The sequence below is a fragment of the Pseudophryne corroboree genome, chromosome 5 (genome assembly GCF_028390025.1).
Source record: "Pseudophryne corroboree isolate aPseCor3 chromosome 5, aPseCor3.hap2, whole genome shotgun sequence".
Taxonomy (NCBI): Eukaryota; Metazoa; Chordata; class Amphibia; order Anura; family Myobatrachidae; genus Pseudophryne; species Pseudophryne corroboree.
In genome coordinates, this window is record NC_086448.1 from 139,688,651 (window position 1) to 139,706,499 (window position 17,849).

General features: G+C 44.2%; 1 protein-coding gene across 1 annotated transcript in view; it reads left to right on the forward strand.

Annotated features, from left to right (window-relative positions):
- The first annotated feature begins 3,924 nt into the window (after positions 1 to 3,924).
- The window catches only part of ITGB8 (integrin subunit beta 8), a 243,159-nt gene continuing 229,234 nt past the window's right edge, over positions 3,925 to 17,849 (forward strand). Inside the window, exon 1 of the mRNA XM_063921754.1 lies at positions 3,925 to 4,784. Coding sequence (XP_063777824.1) covers positions 4,514 to 4,784 — 271 coding nt within the window. The 5' untranslated portion in view covers positions 3,925 to 4,513. The remainder of the gene's footprint in view (positions 4,785 to 17,849) is intronic.

A 17,849-nucleotide genomic window follows, 5' to 3' on the forward strand; every position in this document is an offset into this window, starting at 1 on the left:
CGCATTTCTGTTGAAATACTTCCACACCGAAGAGCTGATTTTTTTGGTATTTTCACCAGGCATGTCAATGGCCCTATTCCTCCCACGGACAACAGGTGTCTCCCCGGGTGCCTGACTTAAACAAACCACCTCACCATCAGAATCCTCCTGGTCAATTTCCTCCCCAGCGCCAGCAACACCCATATCCTCCTCATCCTGGTGTACTTCAACACTGACATCTTCAATCTGACTATCAGGAACTGGACTGCGGGTGCTCCTTCCAGCACTTGCAGGGGGCGTGCAAATGGTGGAAGGCGCATGCTCTTCACGTCCAGTGTTGGGAAGGTCAGGCATCGCAAACGACACAATTGGACTCTCCTTGTGGATTTGTGATTTCGAAAAACGCACAGTTCTTTGCTGTGCTTTTGCCAGCTTGAGTCTTTTCATTTTTCTAGCGAGAGGCTGAGTGCTTCCATCCTCATGTGAAGCTGAACCACTAGCCATGAACATAGGCCAGGGCCTCAGCCGTTCCTTGCCACTCCGTGTGGTAAATGGCATATTGGCAAGTTTACGCTTCTCCTCCGACAATTTTATTTTAGATTTTTGAGTCCTTTTTTTACTGATATTTGGTGTTTTGGATTTTACATGCTCTGTACTATGACATTGGGCATCGGCCTTGGCAGACGACTTTGATGGCATTTCATCGTCTCGGCCATGACTAGTGGCAGCAGCTTCAGCACGAGGTGGAAGTCTATCTTGATCTTTCCCTATTTTTGGAACCTCAACATTTTTGTTCTCCATATTTTAATAGGCACAACTAAAAGGCACCTCAGGTAAACAATGGAGATGGATGGATACTAGTATACTTATGGATGGACGAGCGACTGCCGACACAGAGGTAGCTACAGCCGTGGACTACCGTACTGCGTCTGCTGCTAATATAGACTGGATAATGATATAAAATATATATATATATATCACTACTGCAGCCGGACAGGTATATATTATATAATGACGGACCTGCTGGACACTGTCAGCACTGCAGACTCCTAAAGTAAGCTACTAGTATCAAGAAGATAGAAAAAAAAAACACCACAGGTAGGTGGTATACAATTATGGATGGACGAGCGACTGCCGACACAGAGGTAGCTACAGCCGTGGACTACCGTACTGCGTCTGCTGTTAATATAGACTGGATGATAATGATATAAAAAATATATCTATATCACTACTGCAGCCGGACAGGTATATATTATATAATGACGGACCTGCTGGACACTGTCAGCACTGCAGACTCCTAAAGTAAGCTACTAGTATCAAGAAGATAGAAAAAAAAACACCACAGGTAGGTGGTATACAATTATGGATGGACGAGCGACTGCCGACACAGAGGTAGCTACAGCCGTGGACTACCGTACTGCGTCTGCTGCTAATATAGACTGGATGATAATGATATAAAAAATATATATATATCACTACTGCAGCCGGACAGGTATATATTATATAATGACGGACCTGCTGGACACTGTCAGCACTGCAGACTCCTAAAGTAAGCTACTAGTATCAAGAAGATAGAAAAAAAAAACACCACAGGTAGGTGGTATACAATTATGGATGGACGAGCGACTGCCGACACAGAGGTAGCTACAGCCGTGGACTACCGTACTGCGTCTGCTGCTAATATAGACTGGATGATAATGATATAAAAAAATATATATATCACTACTGCAGCCGGACAGGTATATATTATATAACGACGGACCTGCTGGACACTGTCAGCACTGCAGACTCCTAAAGTTAACTACTAGTATGAAGAAGATAGAAAAAAAAACCACCACAGGTAGGTATACAATTATGGACGAGCGACTGCCGACACAGAGGTAGCTACAGCGTGGACTACCGTACTGCGTCTGCTGCTAGTATAGACTGGATGATAATGATATAAAAAATATATATATATATATCACTACTGCAGCCGGACAGGTATGTATTATATAATGACGGACCTGCTGGACACTGTCAGCACTGCAGACTCCTAAAGTAAGCTACTAGTATCAAGAAGATAGAAAAAAAAAAACACCACAGGTAGGTGGTATACAATTATGGATGGACGAGCGACTGCCGACACAGAGGTAGCTACAGCCGTGGACTACCGTACTGCGTCTGCTGCTAATATAGACTGGATGATAATGATATAAAAATATATATATATCACTACTGCAGCCGGACAGGTATATATTATATAATGACGGACCTGCTGGACACTGTCAGCACTGCAGACTCCTAAAGTAAGCTACTAGTATCAAGAAGATAGAGAGAAAAAAACACCACAGGTAGGTGGTATACAATTATGGATGGACGAGCGACTGCCGACACAGAGGTAGCTACAGCCGTGGACTACCGTACTGCGTCTGCTGCTAATATAGACTGGATGATAATGATATAAAAAATATATATATATCACTACTGCAGCCGGACAGGTATATATTATATAATGACGGACCTGCTGGACACTGTCAGCACTGCAGACTCCTAAAGTTAACTACTAGTATGAAGAAGATAGAAAAAAAAAAAACACCACAGGTAGGTATACAATTATGGACGAGCGACTGCCGACACAGAGGTAGCTACAGCCGTGGACTACCGTACTGCGTCTGCTGCTAGTATAGACTGGATGATAATGATATAAAAATATATATATATATCACTACTGCAGGACAGGTATATATTATATAATGACGGACCTGCTGGACACTGTCAGTAGAATGCGTTTATAGAATAAAAACACCACACGACGAGTGTTTAACTTTTTCAGGCAGACAATCACAATATACTGGTGGTCACTGGTCAGTCACACTGGCAGTGGCACTCTGGCAGCAAAAGTGTGCACTGTTAAATATATGTACTCCTGCTATAACTGCTCCCCAGTCTCCCCCACAATTAAGCTGTGTGAGCAGTGAGCACTCAGCACAGTCAGATATACATAGATGATGCAGCACACTGAGGCTGAGCACAGATATGGTATACTGTGTCACTGTGTATCGTTTTTTTTCAGGCAGAGAACGGATTATATTAAATAATAATAAAACTGCACTGGTGGTCACTGGTCAGTCACTAGTAAACTCTGCACTCTCTGAGTACTCCTAAGCTCCAGTAAATCAAGTGTCTCACTCTCACTATCTATTTCTATTCTAAACGGAGAGGACGCCAGCCACGTCCTCTCCCTATCAATCTCAATGCACGTGTGAAAATGGCGGCGACGCGCGGCTCCTTATATAGAATCCGAGTCTCGCGATAGAATACGAGCCTCGCGAGAATCCGACAGCGGGATGATGACGTTCGGGCGCGCTCGGGTTAGCCGAGCAAGGCGGGAAGATCCGAGTCTGCCTCGGACCCGTGTAAAAAGCGTGAAGTTCGGGGGGGTTCGGTTTCCGAGAAACCGAACCCGCTCATCACTAGTGTGTATGTGTATATGTGTACTATTTATATATATATATATTATAAAACGTGTGTATATGTGTGTATATATATATATATATATATATATATACACACACACACACACACACACACACACACACACACACACACTTACTTTTTTGGTACTATGCATACAGACCCTCCTGTTGCAGAGTAGTCTACATCCCTACAGCCTAAGTGACAGCCACAGTTCTACATCTACATACAGTAGCCTTATCAGCATCGCTGCAAGTGTCCCATCTCCCGTCCCTGCCCCGTATCACCCGAGACTGATTAGCGCTACAATACCAGCCTGCAATGTGCTCTTGCCCCCTCCCCGGTCCCCGCCGTACAGATCGGGGTGCCTCTGCCCCCTCCGCCCCATCCCTGCAGTACAGAAGGGGGTCCGGCCAGAACAAGGAAGCCAGTGAGGGCGAGCCAGGAGCACTGGAGCAGACAAAGAGAAGTGGGAGAGAGAGCGGCGGCGGCCGGGTGACATCATGCTCCACCAATGTCCCGCCCACGCTGCTATTCAGCCAGGGAGCCCGGAGACTCTGGCATAGTATATGGATCCCGGTCTCCTAGCAACTCTCGAACCCGTATCCGCAGCAGCACCACCACCACCACCGCAGTGTTCTGGAATCCCACTCAGTGGTAACGTTCCATCTGCGATACTTTGTATCACGTCCGAGGCACCGCGCTGAACGCGTGCGGGCGGGTAGAGGGGGAGCTGGGTGACCCCAGCAGCAGTAGCGCAGTCCATCAGAGGAGGAGCTGCAGTGGGGGCACACGGGCTGCCTGCAGCAGAAGCAGCAATCTTCACCTTGGCATGGGATGTGGCAACATGCTAATGATGATGTCTCCTGGCTGCGGACATGCGCGGAAACTCTGAGAGCGGAGTTATAAACTGCCCACCTGTGTGAGCCTGCCACAGTATCTGATAGCAGGGCACCCAGCAGCCGGGCATCCCATACCCCAGTGCAGAGCTGCTGCATACCAGGCTCTTTGTGCGGGGTAATGGCAGAGGTTACACTAGTCTGCTAGTAGCCCCCATGCACTGCTTGGCTGGAGGCAAATGCTGGCCATAGAGGAAGAGACTGGGGATCCCGATCATCTGGATGAGGCGCTATGCACGGCAGCTTATCCCCAGGAATCTGTCACCTGGGTCCCCGAGACTGCCTTCCACATTCTGCCTTCTGCCCCCAGACCCTGTCTGATCTGCACTATGCTGAGGCCGGTGCCAGCCCCCAATTCTGCCCCCAGCACCCGCTGCCTGGGCAGCAGGGCACCCAGTAGCCTGCTGGCATTCTGGCTCCTCTCTCTTCTCTTGGGACTCTGCCAGTCAGGTGAGTTCGATCCCTTTCCCAAATACTGTGGGCGAGATGGAGTGATGGATGCCAGGGTAACAGGTGTCCAATATTCCCTGCTACCTTAGGCAGCTTAGATGCTCTTGTATATAAATCAATAGTGCTATTTTTTTATTATGTAAAAATAGTTTTTATTATGCAGTCAAAGGCTAAACCATGCATAAAGCAACGCGGTCACAAAATACAATACTAGGGTATCTATACTATAGTCATTTCTGTTATGTAACTAAAAATGTATACATTCCTTTCTTCTTGTTTCGTTCCTCTGTCTGTACCATTGCTGATGTTATAAAAGTAACAAGTCGGCATGGCACTATCTAGTGTACATAGACTTCTGGGAAGCTGTGATTGGTGGGCACAGTACAAAGGGAATATGTACAGTAACGTGGACTAGAATAGATTCCCAGAACTCCACAATACACTTGATGTGGTGCCTATAATTTCTCAGCATAATACCATTAGTCACTTATGTAGACACAGTTTACTAGTTGGGAGAGGGCACAAGGACTGAACTGTAGTTTGCTATTTAAGAAAAACCCTTTAATGAAAGTGTGTGTAAAGAAATTGGCAAAACAACAATCACATGTCTTGCTGTTATATTTACTAGAATCCACGCTCCATAGAGCAGTTTATTTTATGGGTGTTAGTTATTTCATAGGAAAACTCAGTGTTTGATTTATTTATTTGAATGTGTATGTGTTATATACTTGACATATAACATTGGATTCTCACCTGCAGACAGAACCTTATCCACCCATATCCATTTCTTGTGATTTCCTAAAGATTTATATAAAATAATGCCAGTTTTCTGACATGAACCTAGTGTCTCAGGAGTATACAGATACAGATCCTTTCTAACAAAACATCCTATTCCAGTGCAGGAATGTCTAATGCATAATCTAAGACATCCCAAACAGGACAGTCCTGATCCAGTGGATATCTTTAACTTTGAATCATCATTTTGCAACAGACTTCTCATAGCCTATGTGTAAACTTCTTTCCTCATGTACGTTTCCCTTTCATACTTACACTATCTTATACTCCATACTCCCTTTGATGGCACCTAACCCCGAGTTTTCTATACCTGTCCTATATTGTCTTGTACTGTAAGTGCTGTTTTCTTGTTTGCTCATTGATTATGTACTGTGTAATGGGCGCTGTGGATCCCTTGTGGCGCCATATAAATAAAGGATAATAATAATAATAATAATAATAATAATAATAATAATACATAAATGTAGTAGTGGAGACTTTATAGAGCGCACATGTCACATTGCTGGTAAAATGTTCTTTCATTTTAATGGAACACGTCTAGTGATGTTAGTGAATTGCCATTTCTCCATAGAGAAGCTGTTTGCCCAGAACCAGGTGTATTGTTTAACACAGCTGAGTGCATTTGATTACACTGTACTGAATGTTGCGATATAGAGCTCATGGACTTGGATTTGTACAATGCATTCCAAATCAGCAGCACTGTAAGGCAGGATTGATCCCTATAAGACTGTTACCACAGATGTTTGTGTTGTAGCAGTTAATGATTCCTATTGTCCACTTTTGCATCTGTTGAAAATCAGTGCTTTTCAATGCAAATATCAAGTCCCCTTGTGCATTGAGCCTACTTGTCTTTCTAGTTGTTCCCTACTATTTATTTACTGGTGATGAGCGCTATGTTATGGGTGAGATACAGAAAGCAAAAGTTGGGAGTGAGTAATACATTGGTTGTCAAAGAAATAAAACACCTGTAAAATATGGCAGAGGTTGAATTGTGTGCCTCATATGATAATGGTCCTCAATTTGTGGGGTGCCCCAGTAATACTGTACTGTGTACATTTGTACGGTGCCTCTGTGATAATATGCCTCAGTAATTATGTCCCTCAGTAATACTGTACACATTTGTAGGGTGCCTCAGTAATACTGTACACATTTGTAGTGTGCCTCAGTAATAATGTGCCACAGTAATACTATACATATTTGTAGGGTGCCTCAGTAATAATGTGCCTCATGTGATAATAGCCCTTAATAATGATGTGCACATTTGTAGTCTGCCTCAGTAATAATGTGCCTCAATAATACTCTGCCCATTTGTAAGGTACCTTAGTAATAATGAGCCTCAGTAACACTGTGCACATTTGTAAGGCGCCTCAGTAATAGTGTGCACATTTGTAGGTTGCTTGAGTAATAATGTGCCTCAGTAATATTGCCCTCCAGTAATACTGTACACATTTGTAGGCTGCCTCAGTAATAATGTGCCTCAGTAATACTGTACACATTTGTAGGGTACCTCAGTAATAATGTGCCTCAGTAATACTGTGCACATTTGTAAGGTGCCTCAGTAATACTGTGCACATTGGTAGGTTGCTTCAGTAATAATGTACCTCAATAAAATTGCCCTCCAGTAATACTGTGCACATTTGTAGTGTGCCTCAGTAATAATGTGCCTCAGTAATACTGTACACATTTGTAGTGTGCCTCAGTAATACAATACATATTTGTAGGGTGCCTCAGTAATAATGTGCCTCAGTAATACGGGCCCTCATTCCGAGTTGATCGCTAGCTGCTTTTGTTCGCAGCGCAGCGATCAGGTAAAAAAATGGCAATTATGCGCATGCGTATAGGGGCGCACTGCGCACGCGCAACGTACTTTCACAAAAGCCGATGTAGTTTTACACAAGCTCTAGCGACGCTTTTCAGTCGCACTGCTGATCGTTAAGTGATTGACAGGAAGTGGGTGTTTCTGGGTAATAACTGACCGTTTTCAGGGAGTGTGTGTAAAAACGCAGGCGTGCCAGATAAAAACACAGGAGTGGCTGGGGAAACGGAGGAGTGGCTGGCCGAACGCAGGGCGTGTTTTTGATGTCAAAACAGGAACTAAATAGTCTGAAGTGATCGCAAGGTAGGAGTAGGTCTGCAGCTACTCTGAAACTGCTCAATTTTTTTTTGTAGCAATGCTGCAATCCTTTCGTTCGCACTTCTGCTAAGCTAAGATACACTCCCAGAGGGCGGCGGCTTAGCATTTGCACTGCTGCTAAAAGCAGCTAGCAAGCGAACAACTCGGAATGAGGGCCATTGTGCACATTTGTAAGGTGCCTCAGTAATAGTGTGCACATTTGTAGGTTGCTTCAGTAATAATGTGCCTCAGTAATATTGCCCTCCAGTAATACTGTGCACATTTGTAGGCTGCCTCAGTAATAATGTGCCTCAGTAATACTGTACACATTTGTAGGGTACCTCAGTAATAATGTGCCTCAGTAATACTGTGCACATTTGTAAGGTGCCTCAGTAATACTGTGCACATTGGTAGGTTGCTTCAGTAATAATGTGCCTCAATAAAATTGCCCTCCAGTAATACTGTGCACATTTGTAGTGTGCCTCAGTAATAATGTGCCTCAGTAATACTGTACACATTTGTAGTGTGCCTCAGTAATACAATACATATTTGTAGGGTGCCTCAGTAATAATGTGCCTCAGTAATACGGGCCCTCATTCCGAGTTGATCGCTAGCTGCTTTTGTTCGCAGCGCAGCGATCAGGTAAAAAAATGGCAATTATGCGCATGCGTATAGGGGCGCACTGCGCACGCGCGACGTACTTTCACAAAAGCCGATGTAGTTTTACACAAGCTCTAGCGACGCTTTTCAGTCGCACTGCTGATCGTTAAGTGATTGACAGGAAGTGGGTGTTTCTGGGTAATAACTGACCGTTTTCAGGGAGTGTGTGTAAAAACGCAGGCGTGCCAGATAAAAACACAGGAGTGGCTGGGGAAACGGGGGAGTGGCTGGCCGAACGCAGGGCGTGTTTTTGATGTCAAAACAGGAACTAAATAGTCTGAAGTGATCGCAAGGTAGGAGTAGGTCTGCAGCTACTCTGAAACTGCTCAATTTTTTTTTGTAGCAATGCTGCAATCCTTTCGTTCGCACTTCTGCTAAGCTAAGATACACTCCCAGAGGGCGGCGGCTTAGCATTTGCACTGCTGCTAAAAGCAGCTAGCAAGCGAACAACTCGGAATGAGGGCCATTGTGCACATTTGTAAGGTGCCTCAGTAATAGTGTGCACATTTGTAGGTTGCTTCAGTAATAATGTGCCTCAGTAATATTGCCCTCCAGTAATACTGTGCACATTTGTAGGCTGCCTCAGTAATAATGTGCCTCAGTAATACTGTACACATTTGTAGGGTACCTCAGTAATAATGTGCCTCAGTAATACTGTGCACATTTGTAAGGTGCCTCAGTAATACTGTGCACATTGGTAGGTTGCTTCAGTAATAATGTGCCTCAATAAAATTGCCCTCTAGTAATACTGTGCACATTTGTAGGCTGCCTCAGTAATAATGTGCCTCAGTAATACTGTACACATTTGTTGTGTGCCTCAGTAATAATGTGCCTCAGTAATACTATACATATTTGTATGGTGCCTCAGTAATAATGTACCTCATGTGATAATAGTCATCAGTAATGCTGTGCACATTTATAGTCTGCCTCAGTAATAATGTGCTTCAGTAATAGTTTGCACATTTGTAGGGTGCCTCAGTAATAATGTGCCTTAGTAATACTGTGCACATTTATAAGGTGCCTCAGTAATAGTGTGCACATTTGTAGGTTGCTTCAGTAATAATGTGCCTCAGTACTATTGCCCTCCAATAATACTGTGCACATTTGTAGGCTGCCTCAGTAATAATGTGTCCCAGTAATACTGTACACATTTGTAGGGTACCTCAGTAATAATGTGCCTTAATAATACTGTGCACATTCATTTGTAAGGTGCCTCAGTAATACTGTGCATATTGGTAGGTTGCTTCAGTAATAATGTGCCTCAGTAATATTGCCCTCCAGTAATACTGTGCACATTTGTAGTGTGCCTCAGTAATAATGTGCCTCAGTAATACTATACATATTTGTAGGGTGCCTCAGTAATAATGTGCCCCATGTGATAATAGTCATAAGTAATGCTGTGCACATTTGTAGTCTGCCTCAGTAATAATGTGCCTCAGTAATAGTGTGCACATTTGTAGGGTGCTTCAGTAATAATGTCCCTCAGTAATACTGTGCACATTTATTGGGTGCTCAGTAATAATGCCCATACTGTGCACATTGGGTGCTCAGTAATAATGTCTCTCAGTAATACTGTGCACATGTGTAGGTAACCTAATTAATGAGATTTAATAACATTATCAAGGTCATTTACATACCATATGCTAATGTCACGATAATACACTATTCTATTACATTTAATTGTAGAAACATAGATAACATTCAGTATAACGAGTGGAGTAGCTAACCTTGCTCTTGTCTTTTGTATGAGTAACTCTACAATGTAATAGAACTGAAAAGGCAGAATTGATGCATAACCTTGAAATGTTGGCTCTTTGCATTGTCGCAGAACAGGAGGTATGCCGTCAACAGGTCGACAGGGAAAATGTCACCACTGGGTATGTCATCCGCATTATGCTGTGCCCTGCCCGCTGTTACCTACATAAATCAAGTTCAGCTGTGTCTGAGGGAGCTGTGCTTATTTTGGTCACATTGCATTGTTATGTGCTAATGCTCGCATAGACAAAATGTTAAATTAATAGTGTGATGTAGACATAACTAACACTTGACTAATGCATATTAGTCTCATCCTTTTATTTCTATGACTTGGGGCTCCATGCTGTGATTATTAACAGCCCATATTGGCATGGTTTTTTCTTTTTCATATCTTACTAAAATATCCCCCTATGCATTAGAGAAAAAAAAAGTTCAGCGTAGGATGGAGGCTGCGAGAGAGCCCTCTACTGTGGTAATGCCTTTATAGGTACAAAACGGCCAACGCCATTACCCTACTGGTCCAAACTCCGAACAGCGACAATTTATATAGCTTGGTACATAGGAGCCAGTCACCATTGAGGAAAATGTGGACTGTGAGCTGAAGCACTAATTAGCCTGTGAGTCTATTCATGTAGAACAGAGCGCAAAGTGGTCATTTTCACTATATTTCACATCATATTGATGCAATATACAGTATAGTAATGTTTTGTATTTACATTATCCGGGACATTCTCCAAAAAGCAGCCCCTCTGCAGTGCCCTTACCTTTTTAGGGACATCCTCCGAAGAGCAGACCCTCCGTTATGCCCTTACCTTTTCTGGGACATCCTCCAAAAAGCAGACCCTCTGTGATGCCCTTACCTTTTCAGGGACATCCTCCAAAAAGCAGACCCTCCGTTATGCCCTTACCTTTTCAGGGTGATCCTCCAAAAAACAGACCCTCTGTGATGCCCTTACCTTTTCAGGGACATCCTCCGAAAAGCGGACCCTCTGTGTTGCCCTTACCTTTTCAGGGACATCCTCCGAAAAGCGGACCCTCTGTGATGCCCTTACCTTTTCAGGGACATCCTCCAAAAAAAAAAAAGACCCTCTGTGATGCCCTTACCTTTTCAGGGACATCCTCCAAAAAGCAGACCCTCTGTGATGCCCTTACCTTTTCAGGGACATCCTCCGAAAAGCAGACCCTCTGTGATGCCCTTACCTTTTCAGGGACATCCTCCGAAAAGCAGACCCTCTGTGATGCCCTTACCTTTTCAGGGACATCCTCCGAAAAGCGGACCCTCTGTGATGCCCTTACCTTTTCAGGGACATCCTCCAAAAAAAAAAAAAGACCCTCTGTGATGCCCTTACCTTTTCAGGGACATCCTCCAAAAAGCAGACCCTCTGTGATGCCCTTACCTTTTCAGGGACGTCCTCCAAAAAGCAGACCCTCTGTGATGCCCTTACCTTTTCAGGGACATCCTCTGAAAAGCAGACCCTCTGTGATGCCCTTATCTTTTCAGGGACATTCTCCGAAAAGCAGACCCTCTGTGATGCCCTTACCTTTTCAGGGACATTCTCCGAAAAGCAGACCCTCTGTGATGCCCTTACCTTTTCAGGGACAAAAAGAAGACCCTCCATGACGCTCTTACTTTTTTGGTTGCACTGCACATGCGCTGGTTGTGTTTTCCACCCCAGAGTACGCTCACGCTGCTGGATTATATACATGGAGCGAAACAAGTGGCAAGTGCAGGAAGGTGGCAGGGAAATGTTCATCATCCCTACTTTAGTTTACACCTAACGAGCGGATAGTTTTGCCTCATGCCTTTCTGAGACAGCAAATTTTTACTGAAAAGAATCACTCTACCTATAACAGTGTATGGGGAAGACATCCTAACACAGAGCTGGGGTACCACTGGAGAAATCGTAGACTTCTCTATGGTATACCCCCTTCTTGGATACAATAAAACAGTGAAAAGCTTTTGAGAAGTGAATCGAGAAGCAGGCTTTTTTTCACTACCACATGAATAGACTCCTCTGTGTTTTGGCCACAGACATCTGAATTTTCTTGCCATTCAGTGGAGTGTTACATGTATCACTTAAGTGTGAGATTGTTAAATGCACGTGAATCAGAAGATTGCTATGTGTACTATAATAAAAAAAATATGAAAAGAACTGTATCAGACCTGCCATAGCTATATCTTCTTACCTGTTGTTTTACCGAATACGGGTCTTATCTTGGCATGGTGGTTCATTCAAAACAGAATCTTTTCCATATTTCTAGACAGTTGAGATATAGTTATCTTGGATAAATATGTCTTGTATATCCTATATAATAAAAGACTAACACTGCTCCTCACCTCTATGGGGAGAATTCAAGTGTTCAATCCACTGCCCGATTCAGTCCATTAGATCGTGCCCGATGGAGCAATTCAAGCATTGCTTCATTCAGGCTCGCGCAGCTGCTGGCGCCAACATTACTATTTTGTTGTTCCGTCATTTTGACTGGCTGGTAAATAACCATGATACACACCGACCACGGGATCCCGGTAGCAGTATACCAGTGCGGTGGGGGGGGGGGGGGGGGGGTGATGGCGAGCGCAGCAGATAGCCACGCAGCGTGGTTGTTTGCCACAGGTTGTATTCCCACTTGGGTGTCATGGACGCCTACGATTCGGAATAGTCACTATGGTGTGGGTCAGCATTCTGTATGCCGGCAATTTGATCATTTGGGATCCTGGCATCGGCATGGTGACCTCCGGGATCCCAAGCAGCGATCACATGACCACATCCCATAATATCAGCAAAGATATACCTGATGAAAACAGAGCGATACCTTATGAAAACAGGATTCTGCTCATAAGACTTTATTATCTTGAGAAGTTGCCTGTTTACATGGAGGTCATTAAAGGGGGAACATAGGGTACAACTTACTGATAATGTCAATAATGTTTAAAGTTAGCTGTCCAATTAATAATATGATAAAAATAAGATAATATACTGTGAGCGTTCCACTGATTGGAAGTGCCTGGAAGAAATGAAAAAGCCCCAATAACTGTTGTTAGGGATTTTTCTTGATAAAAATGCTGAATTAGGTCACAGTAGTCATAGCAGCAAGCTGTGCACACCATGGCACTTTTGCCCAACTTTAGCTATTTACACAGTGTATGGGGTCGGAAGCCGAGGACTTAAACATGCAAGTGGCTGTAAGATTGATGATGGCTCTATGTAAAGTCTGAGCATCATCTAAAAATTCCTATTTGTAGTTTTCATTTTTAACAGGTGTTAAAGCAAGACCCATTACCATAAATGTAAATGATAAGAGTGTTAGATGTCACCATGGCGCTGTTTGACCATACAAGAGTCTTGAGAGTTTTGTGGAAAATCCCTGGCTATATTGTCTGTGGGTGTAGTATGGTTTGCCGGCGGTCGGGGTCCCGGCGACCAGCATACCGGCGCCGGATTCCCGACCGCCGGCATACCGACAGCTGGGCGAGCGCAAATGAACCCCTTGCGGGCTCGCTGCGGTCACGGTGGCGTGCTACGTGCGCCACGCTATCTATTCTCCCTCCAGTGGGGTCGTGGACCCCCAAGAGGGAGAAAAGATGTTGGTATGCTGGCAGTTGGGATTCCGGCGCGGGTATGGTGGTCGCCGGGAGCCCAGCCGCCGGCAACCTGAAGACCATCCATTGTCACCCAATCAGATTGTATAATCTTTCGCAGTAGCTTCATGGTACAACTCCCAAGTTCAGGAATTCCTTATAATATGAGGTGTCAACAAATATGTTTAAAATAAAAGGGCTAGATCCAAAATTTATAAGCCAGTGCTTACCTGCATTAAGCACTGGCAAAGAATCGGACTTCCATGCACAAGAATATACGCTACAAATAATTTATAGTTCTTCTTGCATCTGGTGGGTGGAGGAGGGAGGGTTGGAGCCTCAGGCTGCTGATATATATTTGTTACCCCTTAAGGTTGGTCCTGGGCCTCATCCCAATTGATACAAAATATTATTTACAGATATGTTTGTTAAACAAAGAATGCCCGTAACATTTTCTAAAGCCACCTCTATTTGGCAGTGTTGAGTTACTGAGTAAAGGCTTCCTTGCATATGACATTTTTAGTAATTCATCGTTTTGCTTTAGCATACCTTGTTAATCAACTGGCAAAACGTTAACTTTGACTTGCTGAAATTATTTTGTTTGCGGAAAAAGGCAACATTGGCCCTCATTCCGAGTTGTTCGCTCGCTAGCTGCTTTTAGCAGCATTGCACACGCTAGGCCGCCGCCCTCTGGGAGTGTATCTTAGCATAGCAGAATTGCGAACGAAAGATTAGCAGAATTGCTACTAAATAATTCTTTGCAGTTTCTGACTAGCTCCGGACCTACTCACAGATTGCGAACAGCTCAGTCCGTTTAATTCCTGGTTTGACGTCACAAACACGCCCTGCGTTCGGCCAGCCACTCCCCCATTTCTCCAGCCACACCTGCGTTTTTTCCTGGCACGCCTGCGTTTTTACGCCAACGCCGTGAAAACGCTGAGTTGCCGCCCAGAAACACCCCGTTCCTGTCAATCACTCTACGATCATCAGAGCGACTGAAAAGCGCCACAAAGGCAGCAGCAAATGTACTAAGTTTTGTGTTAAATAACTAAGCGCATGCGCACTGCGTACCATGCGCATGCGCATTTAGCAACTAATCGCAGCATAGCGAAAATCGGCAACGAGCAAACAACTCGGAATGACCCCCATAAAGTTGTTCATGACTGAATACTGGAGATGGAATATATAGGCCAACAGAAAAGTTTGACCTTAGTTTTTATTTATGGCCATCGTGAACGAAAGGCCTTGAATAGGGTAAAGATTTTGAAGTAAAATAACTTCTGCTCCAACCATTAAATTAAGTTTTTGAGGTGGCATTCATCCAAGAGTAAGACCGCAAAGAAACTCAAATGGGTAATTGTAATTTTCCTCAGAATTTGCACTCTCCTCTTGTTCTTCCTGTTTGTTATAGTACATTTTATTCTCTTTTCATCTCTGTCAGTTTCTTCTTTTATACATTTTATTCACACCTTCCAAACCCCTTCCCCACTTACCCCCTCCCAGTGCCTGATAAACCATTAGGCTAGGACACTAGGACTGGGGAGGGGACGGTTGGGTGGGAGGTTTTTGGCAAGCATTTGACAGCTGGGGAATAAAATAAAGAATTGATTCGTTCCATGTTGGTAGTGGCCGGCCATTGTATTTAAAGAAGCTTGTTAGTTATTCAGCCATCTCAAGGTGGTGTTGAGGACAGTTCCTAAAGTGACTGCAAGATGTCTGTGCTGATGTGACCATGCATCTTACTGCTAAAACCTTTACTCTATGTGCAATGTGCTACAGCAGCATCTTGGCAGCCTGAAAAGCTTCATACGATTATCTTTAGAGTCTTCCTTGAATTCCCCAGAAGCCAAAGTCTTCCTCACACTCCACAAACATCATTAGATCATTAGATGCCAAGATGAGACATCTCAGAGGTATAATGGGGGTAATTCAGACCTGATCGCTCGCTAGCATTTTTTGCAGCGCTGCGATCAGGTCAGAACTGTGCATGCATATGCACCGCAATGCGCAGGTGCGTCGCACGGGTACAAAGCGGATCGATGCTCTTGCGATGAGTTTTACAATGAATCCATTCGCACAGCCGATCGCAAGGAGATTGACAGGAAGAAGGAGTTTGTTGGTGGCAACTTACCGTTTTCAGGGAGCGGTTGGAAAAATGCAGGCGTGTCCAAGTGTTTGCAGGGCGGGTGTCTGACGTCAATTCTGGTCCCGGACAGGCTGAAGTGATCACAGCAGCTGAGTAAGTTCTGGGCAACTCAGAAACTGCACAAGATCTTTTTGTACCTCTCGGCTGCACATGCGATCGCACACTTGCACAGCTAAAATACACTCCCCAGAGGGAGGCGACTATGTGAACGCAGGACTGAAAAAACAGCTAGCGAGCGATCAGGTCTGAATGACCCCCATTGTTCCTACCTCCACATGTGTAGTATAAATGTGACTTCCTGAGCATACATACACAAGGTGCTCTGTGGCCAGCAGAGGAAGGGGGGATGCTATTTGTGTATTAGCCTAGTGCATCTAGAACCCTTAATGTGGCCCTGCCCGCTTCCCCTTCTTGTGTCTTATATTATTATATAGCCTTTTCTGTTTCTCTCCATTTCTGATAGTGAAAGTGCTTTCTGCTTTAGAATATTTATGTGATTTGATTTTTTGTACAGCCTGTCTCTGTGTTTCCTTCACAGTCTCTTTCTTCTCTTCTTAAGGTGTGGCTGTATTTGGCTTTGGTGGTTGTGGCGGTTTCAATGTTTTTTGGTTTTTTTTACGCAATCACCGAAAACTCATCAGACTAGGTTAAGCTACCAGCAGCCTACCTTCTCGACCTCCAAACCGTTGGCTATTACATCTGGCATTTTGGGTACCAAAAGCCACCAGAAAAATCACAGCGATTTCTGGCTTATCATAAGTCAGTGCAAATTCCAGCCATAATGTTCAACTTAGTTTTATAGTTCTCTTTGACGGATGAAACCAAGGCTTCACAATAGTAATAGGAATACATGTATTGAATGAAGTTGGAATGTCATAGAACAGAGTAACCATTTATGAAACTGTGCTGTGATAAAGCCCAAAGCATTTGCCATTAGAATTCCTCAGTTCTGTAGAAAGGTTAGAGTTTTCCACCCCTCTTTATTCATGGAACTCATTTAACAACATAATAGTCATGTTATTTTTTTCAGGGTGCAGTGAGGTGGAAAACACGTATTATGTCTGACAGCTTTATGTTTCGCTCCCTGCCAGATATCCGTGCAAGGTTTCTGTACTGTACCTAATTTCTCAACACCAGCCACTAAACGTGTTTACAGCGTGTTTGGCATCTACGTATATTGTAAGAGCACTGTAACGGCATGCAGGCTTTGCAGTAACACAGATATACAGATGTTTCCATTATGCTAGTAGAAGACACTGATGTGATGATATAATGTTGAGTATGAGAGAACAATTAGTGAATGCATGTAAGATATATTGGTGGTCATTCCGAGTTGATCGCTAGCTGCATTCGTTCGCTGTGTAGAGATGAGGCAAAAATTTGGCACTTCTGCGCATGCGTACGGGAACAACGAACTATGTAGTTTCACACAGGGTCTAGTGAAGCTTTTCAGGCGCAATGCTGACCGCAGAGTGATTGACATGAAGTGGGTGTTTCTGGTTGTCAACTGACCGTTTTCAGGGAGTATTCCAAAAAATGCAGGTGTGCCAGGAAAACGCAGGCGTGGCTGGGCAAACGCAGGGCGTGTTTGTGACGTCAAAACAGGAACTGAACAGTCTGAAGTCATCGCAAGCGCTGAGTAGGTATTGAGCTACTCTAAAACTGCACAAAAAAACTTTGCCGCCGCTCTGTGATCCTTTCGTTCACACTTCTGCTAAGCTAAAATACACTCCCAGTGGGAGGCGGCAGAGCTTTTCCACGGCTGCTAAAAACTGCTAGCGAGCGAACAACTCGGAATGACCCCCATTATACAGTAGGTGTAGTCACTAGTTGTTTTGTTAGCTAGACTATACTTCCTAACTCCCGAATTATTGGGGACTTCCACAGACTCCTGGAAGATTAGGGCACTCGCACCCTCCCACATTCTGCCCACATCCTGTACAGATGGATGGGGCAAGGTGCATAACAATGCAATTTTTGTCGAATTGCATCATGAAAACCCCCTCCCACTGCATG